This window comes from Erigeron canadensis, chromosome 8 (genome assembly GCF_010389155.1).
Source record: "Erigeron canadensis isolate Cc75 chromosome 8, C_canadensis_v1, whole genome shotgun sequence".
In the NCBI taxonomy this organism is placed as follows: domain Eukaryota; kingdom Viridiplantae; phylum Streptophyta; class Magnoliopsida; order Asterales; family Asteraceae; genus Erigeron; species Erigeron canadensis.
The window spans coordinates 29,999,921-30,023,357 of record NC_057768.1 but is presented as its reverse complement, the minus strand read 5'-3'; the positions used below and the strand labels follow the sequence as shown (position 1 = coordinate 30,023,357).

Sequence of the window (23,437 nt, the reverse complement as noted above, 5' to 3'; positions counted from 1 at the left end):
AAAGTGCCATGTACTTATTAGGCCAACCTCATGGGGCTCGATTCTTGGTCCAAGTCCAGAATGTTCAGTTCGATACTTTGATCGCGCTTGGGAAACTTATTGTTTAGTTTAAATAACTATCAAAAAAGTAAGTAGAAACATTTTTATTAATTACCATTTAGTTTAAAAGTGACCCCATTAATCGAACTTACATGTTGCACAGTCGGACGTTGTTGATGAGCTAAACATCGGTTCTAACATCTCACGATTGATTAGGTAATTAGCTGTTTTAGCTAGATTTATCTCTATATTGAAGAAAACTTGGCAAAAAAAAATACATCAAATTTTAGTCACAAGGAGATGGCACAAAAATCACGAGTGTCATTCATAATCATAGTTGATAAAATACATCAAGGTTATGCAAACATTCAGTTGTCATAATAATAAGCTAACAAACATAAAAGCAACCTTTATTCAAGCAGACCTTTCATCTTCATTCAGTATCATGGATGGACAGACGGTGCATTTGATGTGGTTCCATGGCCAAATCATCTGAAAATTAGCATCATTTCATGTTATAAAATGCATAGAATTTTTTTGATTATACTAGCACTAGCTAAGACCTAGCTACAAATATACTACTCGTACTAATTATCTATATGATGGATGGAAATTAATTAATGTAATCATACCCAAGGTGAAGAGACTTGTTGGGAGGAATGGGATAAGGAGAATTAGGTGCGTCGTCCTGATCCAAAGGTCCCATTATATTCAGATGAAGGTTGCTCCTAGCAAGATATGCTTCTATTGCATTGTAATCTACCTGTTGTTGCTGCTGCTGCACCCTCTGATCACACTCTGCGATCTGCAGTGTTTTTGTTGTTGCAAACAACAGGTTAATTATTCTCACGAAAAATGCGATAACTTCTTATTTGAGCATCAGGTTTATGAAGTTTTGTACTTTTTCCATATGGTGTCCAATCACTAAAATAACTGATATTTGTACAACATTTCATTAATTTCGTGAATATTCCATGATTAGGTGACGTTACCTTAGAGCGCAGGAACGTGTTGTGATGTTCAAGCTCGATCCCCTGCTACAGTTTTATGAAATTATATGAGTTATGATCAGTAATATGACAATTTGCACACAGTTAGTCTGTTGCACTTGCAAATTGATTGTTTTTAAAGCCAAGGTTGTTGGAGCTAACTGTACAAGTCTTGTTGGAGTCAAGTGTTTTAGTGTCTTACGTAAATACATATATAAGTCATAGGGCTTAGTTGACGCAGACGGAAATTTTGGATAACAAATCGAACCTGTTGATTATAAGAATACCCAGGAACAATTCTTCAAATTATCGTTGATTTAGATTGAATACCGATAATCTGGACTATCACACTAAACACACACTCTGAATAGGGAAAAAATAAAATTTTGATTTATGATCAACTGATCACTTCCCTAGGTTCTATTACATATAAATAGATAGGAGAATTTCGAATGGGCCCTAAAATACAAGTGGGCCGAAAGTTATAAGCAAAACAAAGTCCAAAAAACCGAAAAAAATGTCCAAAAGTCATAGAAAAAGGCCGTTTCAGGGCTCGAAAGTCGACCAAACTGCCTTCAACGTTCGCAGCTTGATTCGTCTCGTTTCTGCGATCGTTTTGACTTGTCATTGGCCCAAAACGGAGCCCTATAGCTCAAGTTATGCCCATTTTAATGAAGACATCTTTTTCATCATGTTTTGGCCTTCTAAATACAATAGGGCTTGGGCTTCTATACTTGGGCCTCCATCATTAGTCCATTAGATATACTAATATTTAATAACCGAATAGTTGGTTATAGTAAGTCATAAACGGTTATGTCTAAAAAAGTCGTGACTTTTGAAGAGTCACAATTGGTTCGTTTATGCACTATAGCATTCGTTTTTAAGTGTGTCAAAATAACAATGTGAACTATATTGTTGGATATAATAGAATCATATTCTCTTAAGTTCATTTAGGTCCTGTGGACATGAGAATCTCGGATTCTCTACAAAGTTAACAACTTTTCAGTCACAAAGGAGATATACTTAACTTTTTAATAAAACTGAAATATGAAGGTTACACCATTTAAACCTAAGAAATATGGAGTGATGACTTACCCTTTTTTCCAAGGTTTCTGTTTCTGCAAGAATCATGTCATGCTGTTGATCAAATTAAACAAACAAGAACAACAATATTTGTAAGAGCATATATATATAAGACCAAAACAAGAAAATCAAAACCAAACAAAATGGAATTTAGGAACACCTAGGTCACAAATATTATGCACACCATCTATATCAAGTTATCAACCATCAATATTAGTTATTATCAAACTTAACACAACTCGCCTAGCTATCTAGTTATTACCTTTTGTGTGCGCGCTCAGATTATCCTTAAAGTCATATTGCTAAAAGCCTAATGCAGCGAGGCTATGGCTCGCCGCAATAGGTTTTCGGCAATGACTTTTGTCGTTGCGGTCCGCACATGGTTATTCTTGTAGTGAAATTACGAATATATACTACTTTATTGGTAGATTTTTAAAACACACACACACACATATATATATATATACACACACTATATGTTTACCTTCTTGGACCTGATCCTTGAGATTCCTTTCTCGAGTCTAGTCTCCACCTGTTTCAGTTCCTTAAAGCTCAAAGAATTCAGCCCTTCGCCCATAAGATGGCTGAAAATCAAACAATAATAAGCGTATATATGGGCATCTTAATTACTGAAATCTTCATAAACTTCATATAATACTTATTTCAAAATCTGACATTATATCATTTTTGTTCTATTCTCTCACTAATATAATAGGAATCTCATTTCTGCTACTTTTAGTAATATGTGATAGAAATAGTATTATCATTTCCAAACAGTGGCATTAACTTAAGTTTGTTATGTTCAATATATAGGAGTTCATCACGCGCATATATGTTCACCTGGTAGTGTTTTGAATAGCTTGTATCTGCAGGCGTAGCTTCTTCGACTCTTGCTGGTAATACTACAAGCACATGTATGTAGCCAAGATCATATCGATAGGAAAAATAACACTTCTAATCATTACGAAATATTTCCTAGAATGTACATATAAAATTTATTTATGTTTTCCATATGTATGTATTGAAATTAATATAAACTTACTTGAGTATTAATCTCTTGAATTGAACAAGTGTTTGGTGCATTGGAAGTTGCCTTCTTGTACTTCTCTATAGTTGATTTCATGCTATAGACATGAAATCAGCCCAAAATTATTTATTATATATAATCATAATGTATATTTATAAACATTTGAAACCTTAAAGAACATGTTGGATATATAATGTATATTTATACTACATGATTTATCTCCCATTCATGCCAAAACAAGACATTTTTAGTGTTATTTTAGTATTTTACATCATATATATATATATATATACTGTGTAGTAAGTAAATTGTTATTCTAGTATTTATAAATTCTTATTCTACTACCTAATTCATTTACTCGTATTATTTTTGGTTATGTTTGTGAATAAATTGTCACAATTAAAATAAAATGAGGAACTAGCTAGCCCAATTATATTCAAAGTTTTAGTAGAGAAAAAAAAAAGAGTAAAAGTGTAAAACTAGTGTGGAGGATTTGGGAACTACAAGTTCTTGGTATATAGTTTCCATTTTGGTACAAGGCCACTCTCAGTGACACGATGTTAAACAAAAGTCTTTTGCTTTTGCAGAAACCATGGCATGCATATGCAATGTAGTAAAAGTTTGATTTGGAAAGATATATGGGAGATTATTACTTCTGAATTTTTACCATTATAACTCAATAAGTTTTCTGTCTTTCCATTTATGGACACCTACTATCACACACTAGAAGTATGAAAGAACACTTATTTTGTGTGTAAGTATGAATAATGTATCGATTGACTGGCTAAAAGGATTTCTTGTATATATTCACCATCCATAAGTCATCCTGATAACTCAATAGTTTGGTGCAACTTATAATCATCATGTGGCAGGAAACCATAAACATTTACCAAAAACTTGTAGTTTTTCAAATCCTCCACACTCGTTTTACATTTAATTTTACCCATTTTCTTTTTTTCCTTTTCTCTAGTAAAGTCCGAATATAAGTTGCGACAGTTTATTCACCAATATGACCAGAAATATTAAATAAAATAGGTGCTAGAATAACAATTAACTACTCTTCTTAGTTATGAGGTATCTAAATACATTATATTATATGTATGATGTAATATAATGTACTAAAAATGTTTTGTGTTGACATGAATGGAAGACAATTAAATCATGTAGAATGAACATACCCAACATGTTTCATTAAGGTTTGTAATTAATGAATATTCCCAACACAACATATACTTTTAAGGTTTGATTAAAATGACTACTATACCATGCATACACAAGTTATTAAAACATCATTTAGCTCTAAATAGTAATGAGTGAATGTTCTACTAATAAGTTTTGAAATGAAATGTTTTCCTTAATTTGCCAAAAAAACAAAAAACAAAAGAGAAATAAATATAACAATTATAAATAAACAAATATGATGGTAATTTCAAATGAATTTATTCCCTCTGTAAGATTCAAGTAAAAAAAAAAAGACAACTAAATGAAGAGCAATGAATTTAAGGCAGCTGGTAAATTACTTGTTATTTGCATACTCGTAGAGTCTCCCTCGGTTAGAGAAGACAATCAAGGAGATTTCAGCATCACATAGAACCGAAAGTTCATATGCTTTCTTCAGAAGTCCATTTCTCCTCTTGCAGAAGGTTACTTGTCGATTTGTGTTGTTCTCGATCCTTTTGATCTCGATCTTTCCTCTCCCCATCTTTTCGTTTTCCTATTATACAACATATATACATGTATTAATTCGTTAATTAACTAAACACATAGCTAATTAATATATTAACTAAACATGCTCATTTTTAAGATCTCTATTAGCCAATACATGTTATATACTATACATTAAGCTAAATAAGGAAGCAATTATCTGAGAAAAACCAGATATTTATATTTATATTATATATATAGGAAGGCCAGATCTGTAAGTTCGTCCCCAAACTCCATCTTCTTTCTAAGAGATATATACAGATCTAATCATTAGCAAGTTTGTTGACCGAAATTATAATTTTTAACAAGTTTTGACTCGATCACTAATTAACTAGCTTGTAGTTCCAAGTTATTAATCCTTGATGTATAGGATCCAGCCATTTGGATGATCAAATGTTACATACAGATCAATTATTGATCCGTTTATACTTCATTCCCAAAATCTAGCTAGCTAGCTAGGCTGATTGATTAATTATATTTTACCCAAATCAAATGAAAGGAAATTTACAAGCCTCACTACACAAAGAGCAAAAGTGAGTTACGTACTTGTATAATTGAAAATACTACTTTTCACTTAAACATTAAAGAATTTCAACCTTAGGGTTTTCATTTCGATCATATCTAGCTACAATTACTACTAAAAATTAAATAATGAATATATAATAACAAGTGATAAACACACACACACACACAAATCTCTCTAGCTTTGCATATAGATCTCTTGATGATGTCTGGTCAACCTGATGAAGTTGATCCGGCATAAGCTCCATATTGTTTTACTGAAATTCTAGGTACTTGTTTTCCTCAAAAACAAAAGCTGGCTCCTACTCTTTTCTTTCCATGAAGTTTGATGAATTAATAACAACAAGCAGAGAGTGAAATAACACCTTACAACTTGCTATACACATACATATAGATATAGATGAAAGTAAGAGGGAACCAGCCAGCTAGAATCTGTATATATATATATAAACATGTAAAATTGGCATATATAATCAGACCAAAAACAGTACCTTTGAACAAGAAACAACACCCCTTTCAAGAAATTCACCTCTCTAGCTCTCTCTCTCTTGATCAATAAAATGTGTATATATTTGTATTGAAATTCCTACATACCATATCACTCATAATGCTGGCATGAGACAATGACTCTTTCCATTTTTGTTATACATTACTTTTTTGTGCAGAAAAAGTAATTGATGGTAAACTTAACCCTAAACTGAAAGTTTCCATTTTACTATTCTAGCCTTCCTTTTCTTCTGTATTTACTTACTAACCATCATGTTACAATCCTTTGTTGCATGCATAGCCAATACTTGTGTGCATTAACACTTGTACAAACCAACCCATGCCATTTCAAGATTTAAAGATTGGTCACTATAACTATTTCATGTATGATATGTGATATTATTTCAGGTGTATATGTTATAGTGAATCTTAATTTGATAAAAAAAAAACCACACACACACGAATGAATAGTTTTTGTATGTATATATAGGAAAGCCAATGCTAGTATATATATATACTACACGCCAATATATATTGATTAGTCCTCTATATTTTACTCTCAACTTTTTTGAACATATCCTAGTTGAAACTTGAAAGTCTGAAAGCTATCAAGTATTTGATTAGATGTACGACATGAAATTTCATAATACATAGGTATCACAAAATATCTCTGTAATTAAATATAGTACGGTCGTTTTGGAAGTGATACCATTGACAATCTATAATCTTAAAACTTGATTGTGGAGATGGTTTGATAAATGTTAAACTTTGATTATTATGACCATCTATTAATAAAGTTCTATCATATTCAATTCCTTCTTCTTCATTGAAACAATTTAATAAATGATAATAAATCGTAATGTTGAATCACCACTTTCAATTCGTGGTTTCAATTGAAACAAATAAATGATCTGAAATTTGTGAAGTTGTATGGAATTAGAAGTAGCACATGATTTTTTGACTAACAAATGCTAATTTCAATGTCGGTTTACTTTTAGGATTTTTTTTTATTTGTTGTTGTGCTTTCGCTTTTGCAGTTTCTTCATCAAGGCAAGGAAAAGGTACGTATAATCTAAGCTCACTTTCTATTCTTACAATTTTAAGTATTCTAATTTTCATGATATGATTATAGATCGTTGTTGGATCTTTTCTTGTTATACTATAATTAGTTTACTGTACATATGAAGAAATGCGAGCTGCTCCAATCAACACGTTAAATTCACACCGATCTGATATGATCATAGAAAATTTCGTAAAGGTTGGTAAAATAAGTTTTATCTTTTTCGTCATTTACAGTTTCATTTAAGTTATATGTCGTGATAAGAACATGTTTCTTTCTTACATTCTATTATTGGGAAAACTTAGGTAAAACATGTAGTACTTATATTAGGTAAAACAAGTGTATTTTTAGGGGGGGGGGGATTATGTAAAACTTAGGGGGTTATGTATGTTTATCAAATTCAAATGTTTAATTTGTAACTTTTTTAAACATGACAGTAACTAAGATAGATAAAGTCATGCAGTACGGATTATTTTCCCTTTTAAAACGGATTTTAAAAGTGAAAATTTTATACATGCAACCAATTAAAATTTAATCATGTCATGCAACGCATGAGTTTTAAAACTGTAGTAAGTGGTATAAATTATAACCAGCGTCGTGTGCAAAAACAATAATAATATATATATAAATGGGGTTTGCTAAATACAGCCCTTAGGGCTGTGTTTAAGGTGTATAAATTGTTTGTACATTTATCATGAAAATCAGAGGACGAGCTTTAAATATGAAATGTACAAGTTTTTTTATGCACGTTAAAATGCAGCCCTTAGGGCTGTATTTAACATTTCCTTATATAAATTAATCAATGCAGGGCTAGTCCACCTTCAACTCTTGGAATAAAGACCAAAGTTCAATATTTGATGATGAAATAGTTTACATTAGAGGTGAGAAGTAGTCGAGTCGAGCAGAGTTTCAGAGATTTTAGGTTTGTTCGTTTATTTATTATCCGGATCAAGCTCTAGCTCGTATAAATATTTAAAATGCATTCGAGCTTGATAGTTGTTTATTATTTTTTAAACTTTTATTTAGCTATATTTAATTTAAGGTCTTGAATTCGATAGACTGTCTAATTACTTGAACTCAAGCTCGAATAATCTCCTTTGTGATCATGTATAAACAGATATTATATATAAAACTCATTTTATCAGTATATTTCCAATCTCCATATTAACATGATATATAAAGAGTATTTTTAATCATGTAACTCATTTTAACAGTGTATTTTCAATCTCCATATTAACATGATATATAAAGAATATATTTAATCATGTAGAGTTAGCTCATAAAGCTCGTTCGACTCACTTTATAAACATTTAAATGATCTTTTAGAGCCTAGCCAAAAATTCTCTTATTTAAGTTTGATTATATATTTACTCGAATTCAATAACTCAGTTCGAGATTCACTTAAACATGAAATAGTTAATCTCATCATTGATTCAAAGGAGCTCAAACTTTAATAGCTCGAAAACAATTGATTGTCATATCCTAGTTTAAGATTAATTGGTATATTTTTAGACGTAGAGTTTGCTAGTTTAAGATTAATAGCTCAAAAACGCGAATCGATCAAACCACAGGGACGATTTGTGATAATTTTTTTTTTTAAAAAAAAAAAAAATCATAACTAGTCTGTCGTTTATTTCCTCAAAGGTGTTTATTTATGTCCAACAAAAACGAATACAAACAAAAATAAGCCCGATGACATCACTAGAAACATCCTCTGCTTTTGGTTTGGGTGTCATACGCAAAACTTAACACACACACACACAACACTTTTGTTTGGGGTTAATGGACACTGATATGATGGATTCAGATGCTCCGATGACATCTCCGGCACCTTCGCCGGAGCTTCCACATGCCTCCGGCCAACTTGAAGTTTCTAAAAGATTGCTGAGTTTAGCTCGCCAACACTTTGATCAGGGCAAGCCTTCTCAAGCTCTTCAAGCGGTAATTCTTTGTTTATGTTACAAATACAGATGTTATTTCAATTTATTATATAATTGTTTGTTTTCTATGTTTCAAATTCAAATCCCTCTTTATTTATTAAAAAAAAATTGTTTCTTTTATTTTCTTGGGCCATAAAGGTGAATACTATTTGTATAATTTTTGTTTTATTATTAGACTAATAGGTAAAAAAGGGTAAATGCCCAAGAACGAAAATTTTCCTCTCAAGCTAGCGACCCTCGTAAACCTTGCTGGTTGAATATGCTTTTGCAGGGATTCGAACCTGGGTGGTATTCCCACCAAAATGCTTTTTAGGGGCAGGTGGCCAGCTGTAACCCAGATGGTCACCATCGAGGTGTTTAGGTTGTTTATTATTCTGCTTATTGCTTGTTTTTTTAAGCCCGTAAGCAATAACAAACACTCTGTAAGAAACTGATTATTTGCTGATTTTATAAGGAATAAGCCCTTTTTTATATAGGGCACCTATTTGTTGTTTTTTTTTTTCTAGCAGAAAAACTGTTTATAAATAAGCAATCGCAAAAAGCCCTAACTTGAGACCTCTATCAAGACACTTGACCCTTAGGCCACGTTTGTAGCGATTCAAGAGGACAATACGAGGAAGGAAAATATGGGGTTTCTGCTCCACATTGGACTTGGGTAGTTGGGGTTCGCTAAAAGGAGTGTCCTGTCTCTCATACTGTGAAACATTATCATTTTCGTAAAGTGGTCATTATCCAGGACCAAGTTATGTGTGTGAGGGCTGACCTCATTCCAAGCCCCTGAACCCTGAGTTACCGGGGTGGTGTCTAAACTAGAAAAATAATGTTTGTCGCAACACAATTGAAGCAAAATACTAAAAAGTAAGGTCTTGGACCATAGTCACAGGAAACGGGAACGCACCTAAGTTTTTTGTACGGTACACTCCGTACCGAAACGCAGTACAATACGGTACGGGAAACGCAAACTAGTACGAAAAACTAATATATGGAATCACATGGTCATAAATGTGGTGGAGATAACATATTCCGGTGAGATAACTCATTTAAGTGGTGGAGATTACCCTGATCAATAAAAGAGCTTTTGGGTGGCCCGTCAACCTTAAGGTTGTCAGCTCAAGTTTCATTGGAGACAATTGAAAGTGTAAAAATCACATGGTTATAAATGTGTACGTGTTTGTCTTGCCAAAAAAGAAGAAATTAACATATAGCGGGGAAAAAAGTTTTAAGGAGCAGGGCTTAAATAACAGAGATAAACAGGTGAAATGAACAGAACAAACAAGTAACCCCTTTTAGCTATTTAAATTTGTTGATCTGTATGCTATTTCACATATATTCGATATTCATAATTATGCAGAAAAATTCATTGAAATATAGTCATACATTACATGAACAAAAGGTTCATAGGCTAACTGCATATTATACATATGTCAACTTTAAAATCAGAGATACTTAAAATATTCTTACTCCATGAAATGCCCTTCATATGGCTATAGATAAGTAAAACATGACGTTGTAGAGTTAAAAAACAGTTTCTTGTTTTGTAGTTCTATGCTTATCATTTTTTTTCTTGAATGTCAGCATAATCATCATATTAATTACTTCTTTCAGTTTGTTGCATTTTTATAGACTGAAAATTCTCACTTTTCATTTTGTTACTTGAGGAGAAGTAGAAAGCTTAATAAAACCACGACTTGTCTTCTTTATGTTTGATGAGTGTGAGAGTGTACTAACCTCAGCCACCTATGCCATGTACTGTTACTCTGTTAGTATAGAGATTGCAATTTCGACCTCATTTACTGAAGGACTGGTCGATTGGATTATGATTGATATCAAACGAGTCAGTTGGGTTAGATAATAAGTTTAGCCAAAAAGAAGCTGGTGAATGTGTCGAATATATCAAACGTGCTGAGAGTCGTCCGAAGCTTAATTTAATGCTAAGAACCTCCATATTACTTGTGTACTTCATATATTAGCTACTATGATAATTGGTTTATAGCTTTAACTTTAGTTACAAAAAGTTAAAATAAATGATCAAAAAAGTATTTGAGGTTTGACGTGATACGGCCCAACCTGCAGTGAACGTGTTACTATTTCAACCCGTTGCAGAACCATCCCTGCCATCCATTTTGCCAGCTCTAAGCAGCATATAGTAATTGTAATATATCATTATGTACTTATATGTGGGGTAGTGTGGCCTTAAGATAGGTGTTTTGAGGATATTGTTTAATTATTTATCCTTGTTTACAGGTGGTGGCGGCTTTGAGAGCGATTGGAGGTGAAGCAGCTGCCATTCATGCTCTGAATAGAGCAAAAGAGCTGTATAAGGACAAGGTACACGAAGCTAATGCTACTGATGAGTTGGCTTCTTTGTTTGCCAAATGTGCTATTGCTGAAGCTTTGCCTAAAATACAAGAGCCAACCCAATTTTACAATAACCAATCCCCAGAACAAGATGCTGTTGGAACATCTATATTAGCAGAGACTGGAAGAAAGCAAGTCATAATGGACGCATTCTCTGATGGAACTAGCTTTGTTTGTTTGCATTGTGGAGGTATTGTTAGTATTAATCGCAAAGATGAACACTATGCTTTCTGGTGCGGTCAGAGGTAAATTTTTTTACCACTGCACTTTATAGTTTAAACTGTGAGTTGCCTACATGGCTTGCTATTTTGTTGTAGTTATTATCCAGTTTGGAAACCTCCTAGGGCAAAAGTCTGTGTTGATTATCCACAGTCCGGGATCATTGGATAGCCTAGGTGATATATTATACATGTGTCCTAAGTTAATGTCTTGTAAATTAGACTCGGAAATTGAGAAAGAATCTGACTGTTTGATTGTATGCTAGTTTCACAAGCGCTTTGACATGGGCTTAAATACGTAATTAGTTAATTATGCAGGGATGTGTTAATGTTACTATTAGACAAGGAACAAAATAGATAGAAAAGCATTGAACATCTCCCAAAACGGGACCTAGCTGAAGAACTTGAACCAACGTCAAACATAGAAAACATGTGAGTTGGACCTGGCTGTGCCAGCCATCGTTGCTCAAAAGGTTAGTAGAACATTAGTAGAACAATATAAGGAAACTGTCACCAAGTATCCAAACAACAAACTACACAAACATAGACTGTGAATCTAGAGATAATGTGAGACAATTTTGAGTAGATTTTTAGGGAAATGCTCATGGAATTTGTCAAAGTTCCTTAAAAAGTTTTCAGTTGGATGTGGAACCCTGCAAAGTCTTGAAGATCACTTAGCTATGAAATCGGTGTAATTTATATTAGATCCAACCAAAATTGTGCAGAAAATGGTCAAATGACAATCATTTTTTTTAATTCACCTCTCAATAGATAATCTTAAACTTATAGTGATTGTAATGAACTTGCAAAATTATAGAATTACATATTGAATTTTCAGTTATCTGTTCGTGCATCAAGAATTGACGGATAGGCTGGAAATTCCGTTAACGGATTATATTCTGACTAGGGACTTTTGGCACAATGACCCTAGTCAATCTTTTAAGGGAATTAGTACCATTTGTTTTGATTGATGTACCATTGTAATATTGATTTGTACAGTCAGTTGTAAAACTTATACATTGTGGTACATCAATCAAGAACAATGGTCCGAATATCACCTTCCATATTTAAATTTTGATTAATAGTGACAGGATATACCAAACACCAACAAACCGATAAATTAAAGTCCACATAAAAAAGTTAAATTTTGATATTCATTTAAAACAAAAACTTCTATCAAGTGACAGGATATACCAAACGCAAGCAAACCAATAAATTAGTGTCCATATAAAGAAGTTATGCTCCAAACATATCAAATTTGATACCCATGCCTACCAAAGATAAACTTATTTATTATTTAGACAAATCATATAAGTAAAGCTCAAACGGTGTCAACAATTAGTATCTTTCTTGTTTGTTTTTTTCCCCTCTCCATCCATTTGTTAGACGGGTGGGGCTATATACGCTTCAATATTCATTATACAACACTTATTTTAACAAATTAAATATGGCTATGGATTATAATTTGCCTTGGCAGATGTTTATGTGGATTTTGTATAATTTGCAAACCCTCTATATATTATACAATGACTTCGCCGCCGGCGGTAACACTTGTATCGGAATGTTCTGTCAAACCACTTCACGACCTCTCACCCGAAACAAAAACACCAATTTATTTCACTCCCTTTGAGCTTCCCTTCCTCAACTTTAATTACATCCAAAAAGGTCTCCTTTTCGCAAAACCATCACCACCCGAAAACACAAATTTCTCCATAACCGCCTTCTTGGATGACCTCAAAAACTGTCTATCCGCAACACTTACTCATTTCTACCCGCTTGCAGCCCGTTTAGCCACTCAAATATAATATAACCCACCTTCATATGTCATTTATTCGGACCCGAACACAGCCCCGGAGTCAAGTTCAGTTACGCAAAGACAGACGCCACTATATATGATGTACTTAACCCTACGTATGTATCATCCATCGTTCATTCGTTTTTTGACCTCAATGATGCTATAAACCATGATGGTCATACATTGCCTTTGTTGTCCATTAAGGTGACCGAGCTAACTTATGGGATTTTCATTGGTGGCTTGATTAACCACCTTATTCCGGACGGATCATCTTTCTGGCATTTCATGGGTTCTTGGAGTAAAATTTTCTTAAATTCTTATATAGATGATCAAAACGGCCCTTATCGTGTTATCTTAAAGAGAGATTAAGCCTCTGCTACAAGGTTCGGTTCCTATTATTATTAGTCTTCCGTATACACATCAGGATTAATTCATTGAACGATCCGAACGTCCACAAGATGATCTTAAAGAGAGATTCTTCCATTTCTCATCGGCATCCGTAGCAAGACTTAAGAAAAAAGCAAATGCTGAGTGTAATAATGCTCAAAATATCTCAAGTTTACAAGCTGTGTCCGCTCTTTTATGGAAGTGTGTAACTCGAGTACGACAACAAAGGGCAACAGGAGATAGTGAAACAGTTTGTAGACTTGCTATTAGTAACAGACATAGGATGAATCCGCCCTTATCTAATGATTATTTTGGTAGCCCCATTGGCGGAGTAAGCGGGACAACAACTGTAAAAGATTTAGTGACAAATGGGCTCGGATGGGCAGCATTGAAGTTACATGAAGCAGTAACAAGCCACGAAGATGTAAAAGTGAAGAAATGGGTTGATTCGTGGTTAAAAAACCCGGTAGTGTATAAAAAGAATAGGCTCTCGGTCTACTTTCCAAACATGGTACTCATTTCAAGCTCGCCAAGGTTTGATATGTATGGGAGTGAATTCGGGCTGGGGAGAGCAATAGCGGCTCGAAGCAGGCCTGCTAACAAAGCGGATGGGAAAATGACAATGTATCCTGGTCGGGAAGGAGACGGGAGCATTGATGTAGAAGTCTGCTTATTCCCGGAATCTATGAAGGATCTTGAGCGTGACGAGGAGTTCTTAAGTGCTCTTAGGAGTTCACAAGTTGCTTTTTTTTTAACATGCTTATGGAGTTTGTCAAAGTTCCATAGAAAGTTTTCACTTGGAATGAAAGTGTTATGAAATTGGTGTTATTTACATTAGATCCAACCAAAATTGTGGAGAAAATGGTCAAATGACAATCATCTCCTTCAATGCACCGGTTAATAGATAATCTAAAACTCATAGTAATTGTAATGAACTTGCAAACTTTATTAGAATAGTCATATGTCTATATGATGCGGCGGTGTGGTGGTGGTGGTGATAAAAATGGGTGGTAGTGGTGACGACAACTTTGGTGATAGCAGTTTGGTTATTAATGTAAAACTAATTAATATAAAATGAGATAGTGTAGTGTTTTAAGGGTTATGGGATATATGTTGTAAATAATTTTATTAAGAGTATTATAGGTATGGGATTAGTTTTCTGGAATGTAATTATCTTTGACCGAATGTCTATAGTAGGAAAAAACTAAAGTTATGTGTATTGTATGTAAGCAACTTGAAAAAATATTTATTGTATGTAATATGTGGCAACCATATACAGGTACCACTTGTCAGATTTTAATTGGTTGAAACGAAATTCTTACATACAATAAACATTATTTCAAAGTTGTTTACATACAATACACACAATTTTAGTTATTTCCTATTATAGACATTCGTTCAAAGTTTCTTACATTCGAGGAAACTAATCCCTATAGGTATATTAAAAGAAAATATTCAAATTAGTGAATTTAGGAAAGAGGTAGTTTCAGTAGTTAAATCCAACTAATAAAACAAAAAAGTTTTAAAATAATCATACACATCTCTATTTTTTTTTTTCATAGCAATATCAAAAGCTTTTATAGTAAATTCATGATAATTTGTTATCATACAATAATTATTGGTTTAAACAGCGGTATATATATATTAGAATGGAGAGTGATATTGCTATAACATTAATTAGTCATCTATAATAAATGTACAAATTTTATTGTATAGTATATAACTATATGATACATTTATTGTTGTAGATGGCTAAATATTGTTTTAGCAATGTCATTCTCCCATTAGAATATATTTATATTTTGCTGTATATGAAAATAATTATTGTGAATTTATTATTACCTATATCAAAACCTCAAACACCCGTTATCAATCCTTTAACAAACGCGACATAAGTTTATTCTAATACTTTTACACACAAGTAGTTAAATTTTACTCGTATCACATGTCTGATACATAAGTACATGACATACACTCATTGGTTTCTTTGAATGGTTAAATTGAACAACTTAGTACATGGAATGTAGCGTGATCGAACATTCTTGTAATTTTATTTGTTTATTTGTTTGTTTTTTTTTGTTTTTGTTTTTTTTTTATCACAACAGGCAACAGCCCAATCATCACGTGACTCCAAGGCCTTTTACAATTTCTTGTTTTTATATGCTTTATTTATTCGTCAAAGATTTTAATGGTGTTTGTTGAATATAATTCTACAAAAATGGACGTTAAAATTTTTTTCTTTATAAAAACAGTTAAATTGGCGTTTCTATCGCCGGGCTTTGTCATGTGTTTTAGACCGGAGATATCATATCACTGTCGGGCCTTTAGGACGTGGTCATGCCAAATTAGTCAAGAGGGTTAACCAGTTTTGTTTTAAAAAAAAAAAAAGTACAAACGTCCATTTATGTAAAAAGCTATCCAAAAATAGTATAAACCAATTAATAATTTCTCAGTCAAAAATTCAAAATTAGTTGGTCAGAGATGTTGATGGATTATTGAATAATCAACTACAATTATCTACATTTAAAGATTTTAGTATCCTAACTAAACCACTAGGTAATAACCCAATGAACACAAAGTGTCACTTTTTAAGGAGAATTATGAGTTTGAGCTTTGTTAAAGACAAATTTAAGATAATTAAATAATTATTAAGTGGTTGAAATTCACCTGAACACTAACCTGACTGAAAGAATAGTAGGTATCAGATGATCGATATATGAGATTAAATCCAATTATTTTGTTTTTATCCTAACTAGAGTAATTGTAATTTTGAGGTGGCTAAAAATTACAATTATAACCTTTTTTTCTTGATTATGTATAATCAGTTGACTAGTTATTTAAGAATATCCTGTCAAAATCAAAGTGTTTGGTATTAAAATTGATGTAAAAATAAAATATAAGTAAATTTTCATTTATACAAGTCTTCGAAAAAAAATGTTTCCATCAAAACAAAGCTATCAAAAAGCGTTTTATATCAATGACTTATTTCTTTCAAAGGTTGGTATTTTTTAACCTATTGAAGCAAAATATTCTTTTTATATATCTATGTATCTATGAATATGACTAGTGGAATTTTTTAAATTTTTTTATAATCTTTACCTTTGAATTTTTATACATTACAATTATATGAATTAAAAGGATTTTTAGGTTAATAAATTAAGGGTATGTTTGGTTGGACTGAATGAAATAACAAAAGAATTAAATGAAAGAGGTAATGGAATGAACGTGGTAATTGAATGAGTTATTACCATTCATTGTTATGTTTGGTTGTTAAATAACTATGGAATGAAATCAAAAAGAAAATGACCAAAATACCCTATAATATGAAAATAAAGTATTAACGTATTTTTTAAAGTCATATTATATTTCTTTATTGTATTATCAATATGAAAACAGTTTAAATAAAAATTATAATTTGTTGGATGGACAAAAATTATCAACAAAATAATTCTATTTAAAATATTAATTAAAAAGTATACAAGTTAAATTACTATATTAAGTTAATATAATACTCGTATTAAATTAAATTTTATTAAAAAACAGGTGCTATGTAGCAATGAATGTGGGTGACAATAAAAAAACCGTGCAATTGGTTATCTATATAGGGGCAGATTTGTCTTTTACATCTGATTCATGCACGGAATGAGCAAAAAACTAGCATTTTGGGCTGGAATAAAAAATCCATACTTGGAAGGAATATGATTCAGTATGTAATGGGTATTGCTTTTCCATGTCTGATTCCTGCTTAACAAACACACCCTTAAAAAGATTAATTCTTTTCGTAACATAAAATAAACTTCTCCTGTTCTCCATAATGTTCTTATCATATCGATAAGGTCCAAATCTTTCTATCAAGAAATGAAGAAGAAAGGTCTTGAGAGGGAAAATAACATTTTACACTTTTATTATTTCTGGAAAATGAATTCTTGAAGAGAGAGTATTACACGTGCATAGTATTTATACTATCCTAAGAAACTCAACTGCCACACTTTGGCATAAATAGAGCAATGGTCCTTCAACTTTCTATTTCCATTCTATTTCTATCTAAACTACATATTGTCACATATATACATACTCCTGAGCATCAAAATCTTCTTCTTTGGCACTCATGTTTGCTGTTATCTTTTGAAGTTGATTTATCAGATACACTGTGTGTATCTTTATCCCCCCCCCCCCCCCCCCCCCCCCCAAGTTGAGGTGTTGTAAGGGTTGCAACAATTCAACTTGGAAATGCAATTGTAGTGAAGAACTTTTAGAAGATCCTTGGTCAGTATATCAGCAACTTGAAATTTGGAAGGAACAAACTGAGGAATTATGTGGCCAGCTTTAATTTTATCTCTGACAAAGTGACAGTCCAACTCAATATGCTTTGTTCTGGCATGGTGGACAGGATTAGAAGCCAATGCAATAGTAAAGGCATTATCACACATCATAAGGATAGGTGTGGGAATGGAAACATGAAGATCCTGCAGTAAACATTTTAACCAGGTAACCTCACAAGTGTTGTCAGCAAGGGCTCTATACTCAGCTTCAGTTGGAGATCTTGAAACAACAGTTTGTTTCTTTGATTGCCATGAAATGAGACTTGTACCTAAGAAGATTGCAAAGCCAGAAACTGATCTTCTTGACATAGGGCATCCTGCCCAGTCACTATCACAGAAGGTTGTGAGTTCAAGGGAATTGAGTTGGAGAAGAACAATCCTTGTCCAAGATTCAATTTGATGTATCTGAGAACTCTGATGAGGGCTTTCATGTGAATGTCTGTTGGTGAATAGGAGAATTGACTTAACAATTGGACAGCAAAAGCCAAGTCTGGTCTAGTGATGGTCAAGTATACTAATTTCCCAACCAAGGTTCTGTATAGAGATGGTTCATCAAGAGGACTGCCAGTATTTGGTGTGAGTTTCAGAGAAGGATCAATTGGAGTTATGGCAGGCTTTAAACGAGAGATGTTGGCATGATCCAGCAAATCAAGTGCATATTTCCTTTGGCTCATAGCTAAACCACCTGAATTTCTGAGAAACTCTATACCCAGATAATAATGAAGGGGTCCTAAGGATTTAATGGTGAATTGATTGTGAAGTTGTTGTTTGACTGAGTCTATTAGAGATTGTTTGTTTCCACAAATTACTATATCATCCACATACACCAAGAGGGCTAAAAAATCTGAACCTTTGGAATAGGTAAAGAGGGAAGTGTCTGCATAACCCTGTTTGAAGCCAAGGGTTGCTAGAAAGGTTGTCAACTTTGTAAACCATTGCCTATTGGTTTTTTTAGACCATACAATGATTTATTGAGTTTACAGACAATGTTAGGTTCTAAAGTGTTGTGATAACCCTTTGGAATAGACATGTAAACATCCTCAGCTAGATCACCATGCAGAAATGCATTGTTGACATCCAATTGTTTAATGAACCAACCATTAATGACTGCAACAGCAAGTAATGTTCTAACAGTGACCGTTTTTGCAATAGGTGCAAAGGTCTCTTTAAAATCAGTACCCTCTTTTTATGTAAAACCCTGAGCCACAAGTCTTGCTTTAAATCTTTCAACACTACCATCAGCATGATATTTTATCTTAAAAACCCATTTGCAACCAATGGGAATTTTTCCAGCAGGTAATGGGGTAAGAGTCCATGTGATATTTGATTCTAATGCATTAATTTCTTGTCTCATGGCATCAATCCATTTTGGATCCTTAATTTTGGATCCGTTTTGGATCCTTTTTGCGAAACCATCACCACTCGAAAACCAAGACCTCAAACACTTTTTATCCGCAACCCTCGATCATTTCTATCCGCTCGCAGCCCGCTTTGCTACTCGGATTGAAGAAAACCCCCCTTATGTTATTTACTTAGACCCAGAAAACATCCAGGGAGTTAAGTTTATTTACGCAAAGACAGATGCCAAAGTATCCGACATACTTGGCCCTATAGTAGTACCATCCATCGTTCATTCTTTTTTTGATCTTAATGACGCCATCAACCATGATGGTCACACACTTCCTCTGTTATCTATTCAAGTGACAACTTGTAGACAGGATCTTTATCGCTGGCTCTGTTAACCACTTAGTCGCGGATGGTACATCTTTTTGGCATTTCATGTCTACTTGGAGCGATATTTTTAGATCAAAACATCAATATAATGGCTCGGTGTCTCGTCCTCCGGTTTTTAGATAGTCCGTTACTCCTATAAGCAATGTTTTGAAAACCGGACCGGACACTGAACCGGTTACACAATATTTTACTGGTCTGACCGGTCGGATCGATTGAACCGCGGTCAGACCGGATATTATATATATGTATATAATATACATATAAATATATTCTATATATAGGTTCTAGGTAAAATGATACAAATATTAAAGTAAAACAAATAAAACAATAGATTTTGATTAACTGAAAATCACTGTAAATCATGAAAATTATCGTGCATCAATTATATACTTGTGCTTCGTGAATCTTCGTGCATCAATTTTATGTTTTATTTGTTTTAATTTAATATTTGTTTTAAAATAACCAACCTCTTTATATATATTGGTTAATGAATACAGGTAATAAAAATATATGTAGATATTAATTTTAATAATAATAATTTTATACGAAGTATATATTTACTAATGAAATAGAGTAACTAGTTAGTTAGACATTTATAGTACATGGAAATAAAATATTAAAATAATAAGGTAGAGAATAATTAAAGAAATGTATTGAGCAAAATAGTCTACCACATGTTTTCCTTCTATCTTCTCTCTACCTTATACACTCTCATCGCCATCTCTTTTATTCTTACATCTCCATCTTTCTGACTTCCTCCATTTTTCGTATCTATCACCCCATAAATCTAGTCACCATGATGACCACAGCTCCATTACTTCGTTCTTGCATCCCAGATAAGCACTACCTTCAAAATACACCACAATGATCGGAACTCCGACCAGATCTACCACGACGGCGACGGAAGTTTTCCGGCTATGTTTCTGATTAGATTCAAGTTGTGTGTCCCTTTTTTTGATTTTTACCCTCTAAAAATTAGACGAAAAACAAAAATTGGTCGCTTGACGTTCGTTGACCGACTCGAAACGGTTCGATTAGCGGAACGGTTCCGATCAAGACCGTCCGGTTTATACGGTTCAGGGCGGTTCTCTAACAGCTATTCAACCGGGAGCTTTCCAACCGGAAATCTAAAAAATTCCGGTCCGATCACGGTCCAATCGGTCGGACCGGCCGGGTTGAAAACACTGCCTATAAGTCTCCCATATACCCACCACGATCAATTTATTGATCGTTTCGAACCTCCACCTTTTAAGGAAAGATTTTTCCATTTCTCATCCACCTCCGTTTTTAGACTCAAAGCAAAAGCAAATTCCGAATGCAAAACGAATAAAATTTCAAGTTTACAAGCAGTGATTGCGCTTTTATGGAGGTGCTTAGCCCGTGTGAGGCGCCTACCACCAGTGTTTTCAACCCGGCCGGTCCGACCGATTGGACCGCGATCGGACCGGAATTTTTTAGATTTCCGGTTGGAAAGCTCCCAGTTGAATAGCTGTTAGAGAACCGCCCTGAACCGTATAAACCGGACGGTCTTGATCGGAACCGTTCCGCTAATCGAACCGTTTCGAGTCGGTCAACGAACGTCAAGCGACCAATTTTTGTTTTTCGTCTAATTTTTAGAGGGTAAAAATAAAAAAAAGGGACACACAACTTGAATCTAATCAGAACCATAGTCGGAAAACTTCCGTCGCCGTCGTGGTAGATCTGGTCGGAGTTTCGATCATTGTGGTGTATTTTGAAGGTAGTGCTTATCTGGGATGCAAGAACGAAGTAATGGAGCTGTGGTCATCATGGTGACTAGATTTATGGGGTGATAGATACGAAAAATGGAGGAAGTCAGAAAGATGGAGATGTAAGAATAAAAGAGATGGCGATGAGAGTGTATAAGGTAGAGAGAAGATAGAAGGAAAACATGTGGTAGACTATTTTGCTCAATACATTTCTTTAATATTTTATTTCTATGTACTATAAATGTTTAACTAACTAGTTACTCTATTTCATTAGTAAATATATACTTCGTATAAAATTATTATTATTAAAATTAATATCTACATATATTTTTATTACCTGTATTCATTAACCAATATATATAAAGAGGTTGATTATTTTAAAACAAATATTAAATTAAAACAAATAAAACATAAAATTGATACACGAAGATTCACGAAGCACAAATATATAATTGATGCACGATAATTTTCATGATTTACAGTGATTTTCAGTTAATAAAAATCTATTGTTTTATTTGTTTTACTTTAATATTTGTATTATTTTACCTAAAACCTATATATAGAATATATTTATATGTATATTATATACATATATATAATATCCGGTCTGACCGCGGTTCAATCGATCCGACCGGTCAGACCAGTAAAATATTGTGTAACCGGTTCAGTGTCCGGTCCGGTTTTCAAAACATTGCCTACCACTTGATAGTAAAACCAATTGTAATCTAGTGATCAATAACCGTCGTAGGCGGAACCCGCCTTTATCTGATGAATATTTTGGTAACCCAATTAAAACCGTTAAAACATTAGCAAACGTACAAGATTTGATGGCCAACGGGCTCAGTTGGGCCGCTCTGCAGCTACACAAAACCGTAGTAAACTACGATGATAAGGCAATAAAGGAAATTGTCGAGTCATGGGTCAAAAACCCATTGATATATAAAATGGAAAAGTGGATTGACCCAAATTTAGTACATGTTGGGAGTTCACCAAGGTTTGATATGTACGGATGTGAATTCGGGCTGGGGAAAGCAATAGCGGCTCGAAGTGGTTTTGCTAACAAAGCCGATGGGAAAATGACAATGTATCCGGGACAGGAGGGTGGTGGGAGCATGGATGTCGAAGTTTGCCTATCGCCCGAATATATGATGGATCTTGATCGTGACGATGAGTTCGTAAGTGCTCTAACGAGTTAATAATATGGGCCAAAGTGTAACGTCAAATTGTTATATTCATGATCTCTATTCCAAAAAGGTTATCCTTCACTACAAATCATATGTAATTTACTTTGTGATTAATAAAGTTAGAAGTGCATCATTAATCACGATACACAACGTCAATGTAAAATTACCTCATATCTCTGATGATAGACAACAGGTAAGAACATTGATTATTTGTTCAAAATTGTGAGTCACTTTCCGTTTGTCGAAGACACTTTATTTGTCCACATTTGGTTTTAAAAAGTATGGAAAAAAATTATGAATTTAATCACATATAAAAATGTGTAAAAAAAATTATACATTTAAAAATGTGAATAAATTTCAAAAGTTATAATTTTTTCACACTTATAAATTTGTAAATAAAATGTTAACACTTAAAAGTGTTAACAATTGTTAAATATTTTCATACTTAAAAGTATAACACATGATTTTTTCACACTCTTCATTTGTGAAAAAAATAAGTATTACAAATGAACTTTCACACTTTTAAGTGTGAACAATTGATATATTTTTACACCCTTGAAAATATAAACTTTTCTTTTCTACATATATAAGTGTGTAGTTATTGTGATTTTTTAAATTTCTCTACATGTTTAAATGTAAATTTATACACATTTTTAAATCTGATCAAGATAACAAAAATTTTCACACTTTTTAAAAGTATGAAAAAACAAGTGTAGTGACATATTTGCTGTAGTGAGAATTTTAACATGGATTAATATATGCTTCCGACAAAATTATTAGTCACTTTTTACTCGTCGAGAAAAGCCTTTAACGTGGATCCATTAAAATAATATATGCTTGAGTTTCGACATATTGGACTAAT

General features: G+C 33.2%; 2 protein-coding genes and 2 pseudogenes across 2 annotated transcripts; 3 read left to right on the top strand and 1 right to left on the bottom strand.

Moving 5' to 3' along the window:
- Positions 1-652: 652 nt before the first annotated feature.
- Positions 653-4,846, bottom strand: LOC122610593 (agamous-like MADS-box protein AGL11). The gene is made up of 7 exons (XM_043783569.1): positions 4,659-4,846; positions 3,154-3,235; positions 2,952-3,013; positions 2,596-2,695; positions 2,124-2,165; positions 1,032-1,073; positions 653-844 (listed from the first exon to the last, which is right to left on the bottom strand). Exons 1-7 carry the CDS (start codon positions 4,838-4,840, stop codon positions 653-655), a joined length of 702 nt encoding a protein of 233 aa, XP_043639504.1. The 5' UTR covers positions 4,841-4,846.
- Positions 4,847-8,582: 3,736 nt separating this feature from the next.
- On the top strand, positions 8,583-11,686 carry LOC122580020. Its single transcript, XM_043752291.1, has 2 exons — positions 8,583-8,851; positions 11,095-11,686. The coding sequence occupies exons 1-2, from the start codon at positions 8,693-8,695 to the stop codon at positions 11,455-11,457; spliced, it is 522 nt and encodes a 173-aa protein (XP_043608226.1). The 5' UTR covers positions 8,583-8,692; the 3' UTR covers positions 11,458-11,686.
- Positions 11,687-12,890: 1,204 nt separating this feature from the next.
- On the top strand, positions 12,891-14,626 carry LOC122580293 (annotated as a pseudogene).
- A 4,656-nt stretch (positions 14,627-19,282) lies between these two features.
- On the top strand, positions 19,283-22,651 carry LOC122610592 (annotated as a pseudogene).
- The last annotated feature ends 786 nt before the right edge of the window (positions 22,652-23,437 follow it).

Excerpts from the sequence above, each read along its gene's own strand:
- LOC122610593 (XM_043783569.1), bottom strand. The coding sequence starts at position 4,840 with ATGGGGAGAGGAAAGATCGAGATCAAAAGGATCGAGAACAACACAAAT. Across the intron at positions 1,074-2,123 it reads CAGAAACCTTGGAAAAAAGG|GGGATCGAGCTTGAACATCA; the intron begins GTAAGTCATCAC and ends AAACTGTAGCAG. Across the intron at positions 845-1,031 it reads ACACGTTCCTGCGCTCTAAG|ATCGCAGAGTGTGATCAGAG; the intron begins GTAACGTCACCT and ends AAAACACTGCAG.
- LOC122580020 (XM_043752291.1), top strand. The coding sequence starts at position 8,693 with ATGGACACTGATATGATGGATTCAGATGCTCCGATGACATCTCCGGCA. Across the intron at positions 8,852-11,094 it reads CTTCTCAAGCTCTTCAAGCG|GTGGTGGCGGCTTTGAGAGC; the intron begins GTAATTCTTTGT and ends CCTTGTTTACAG.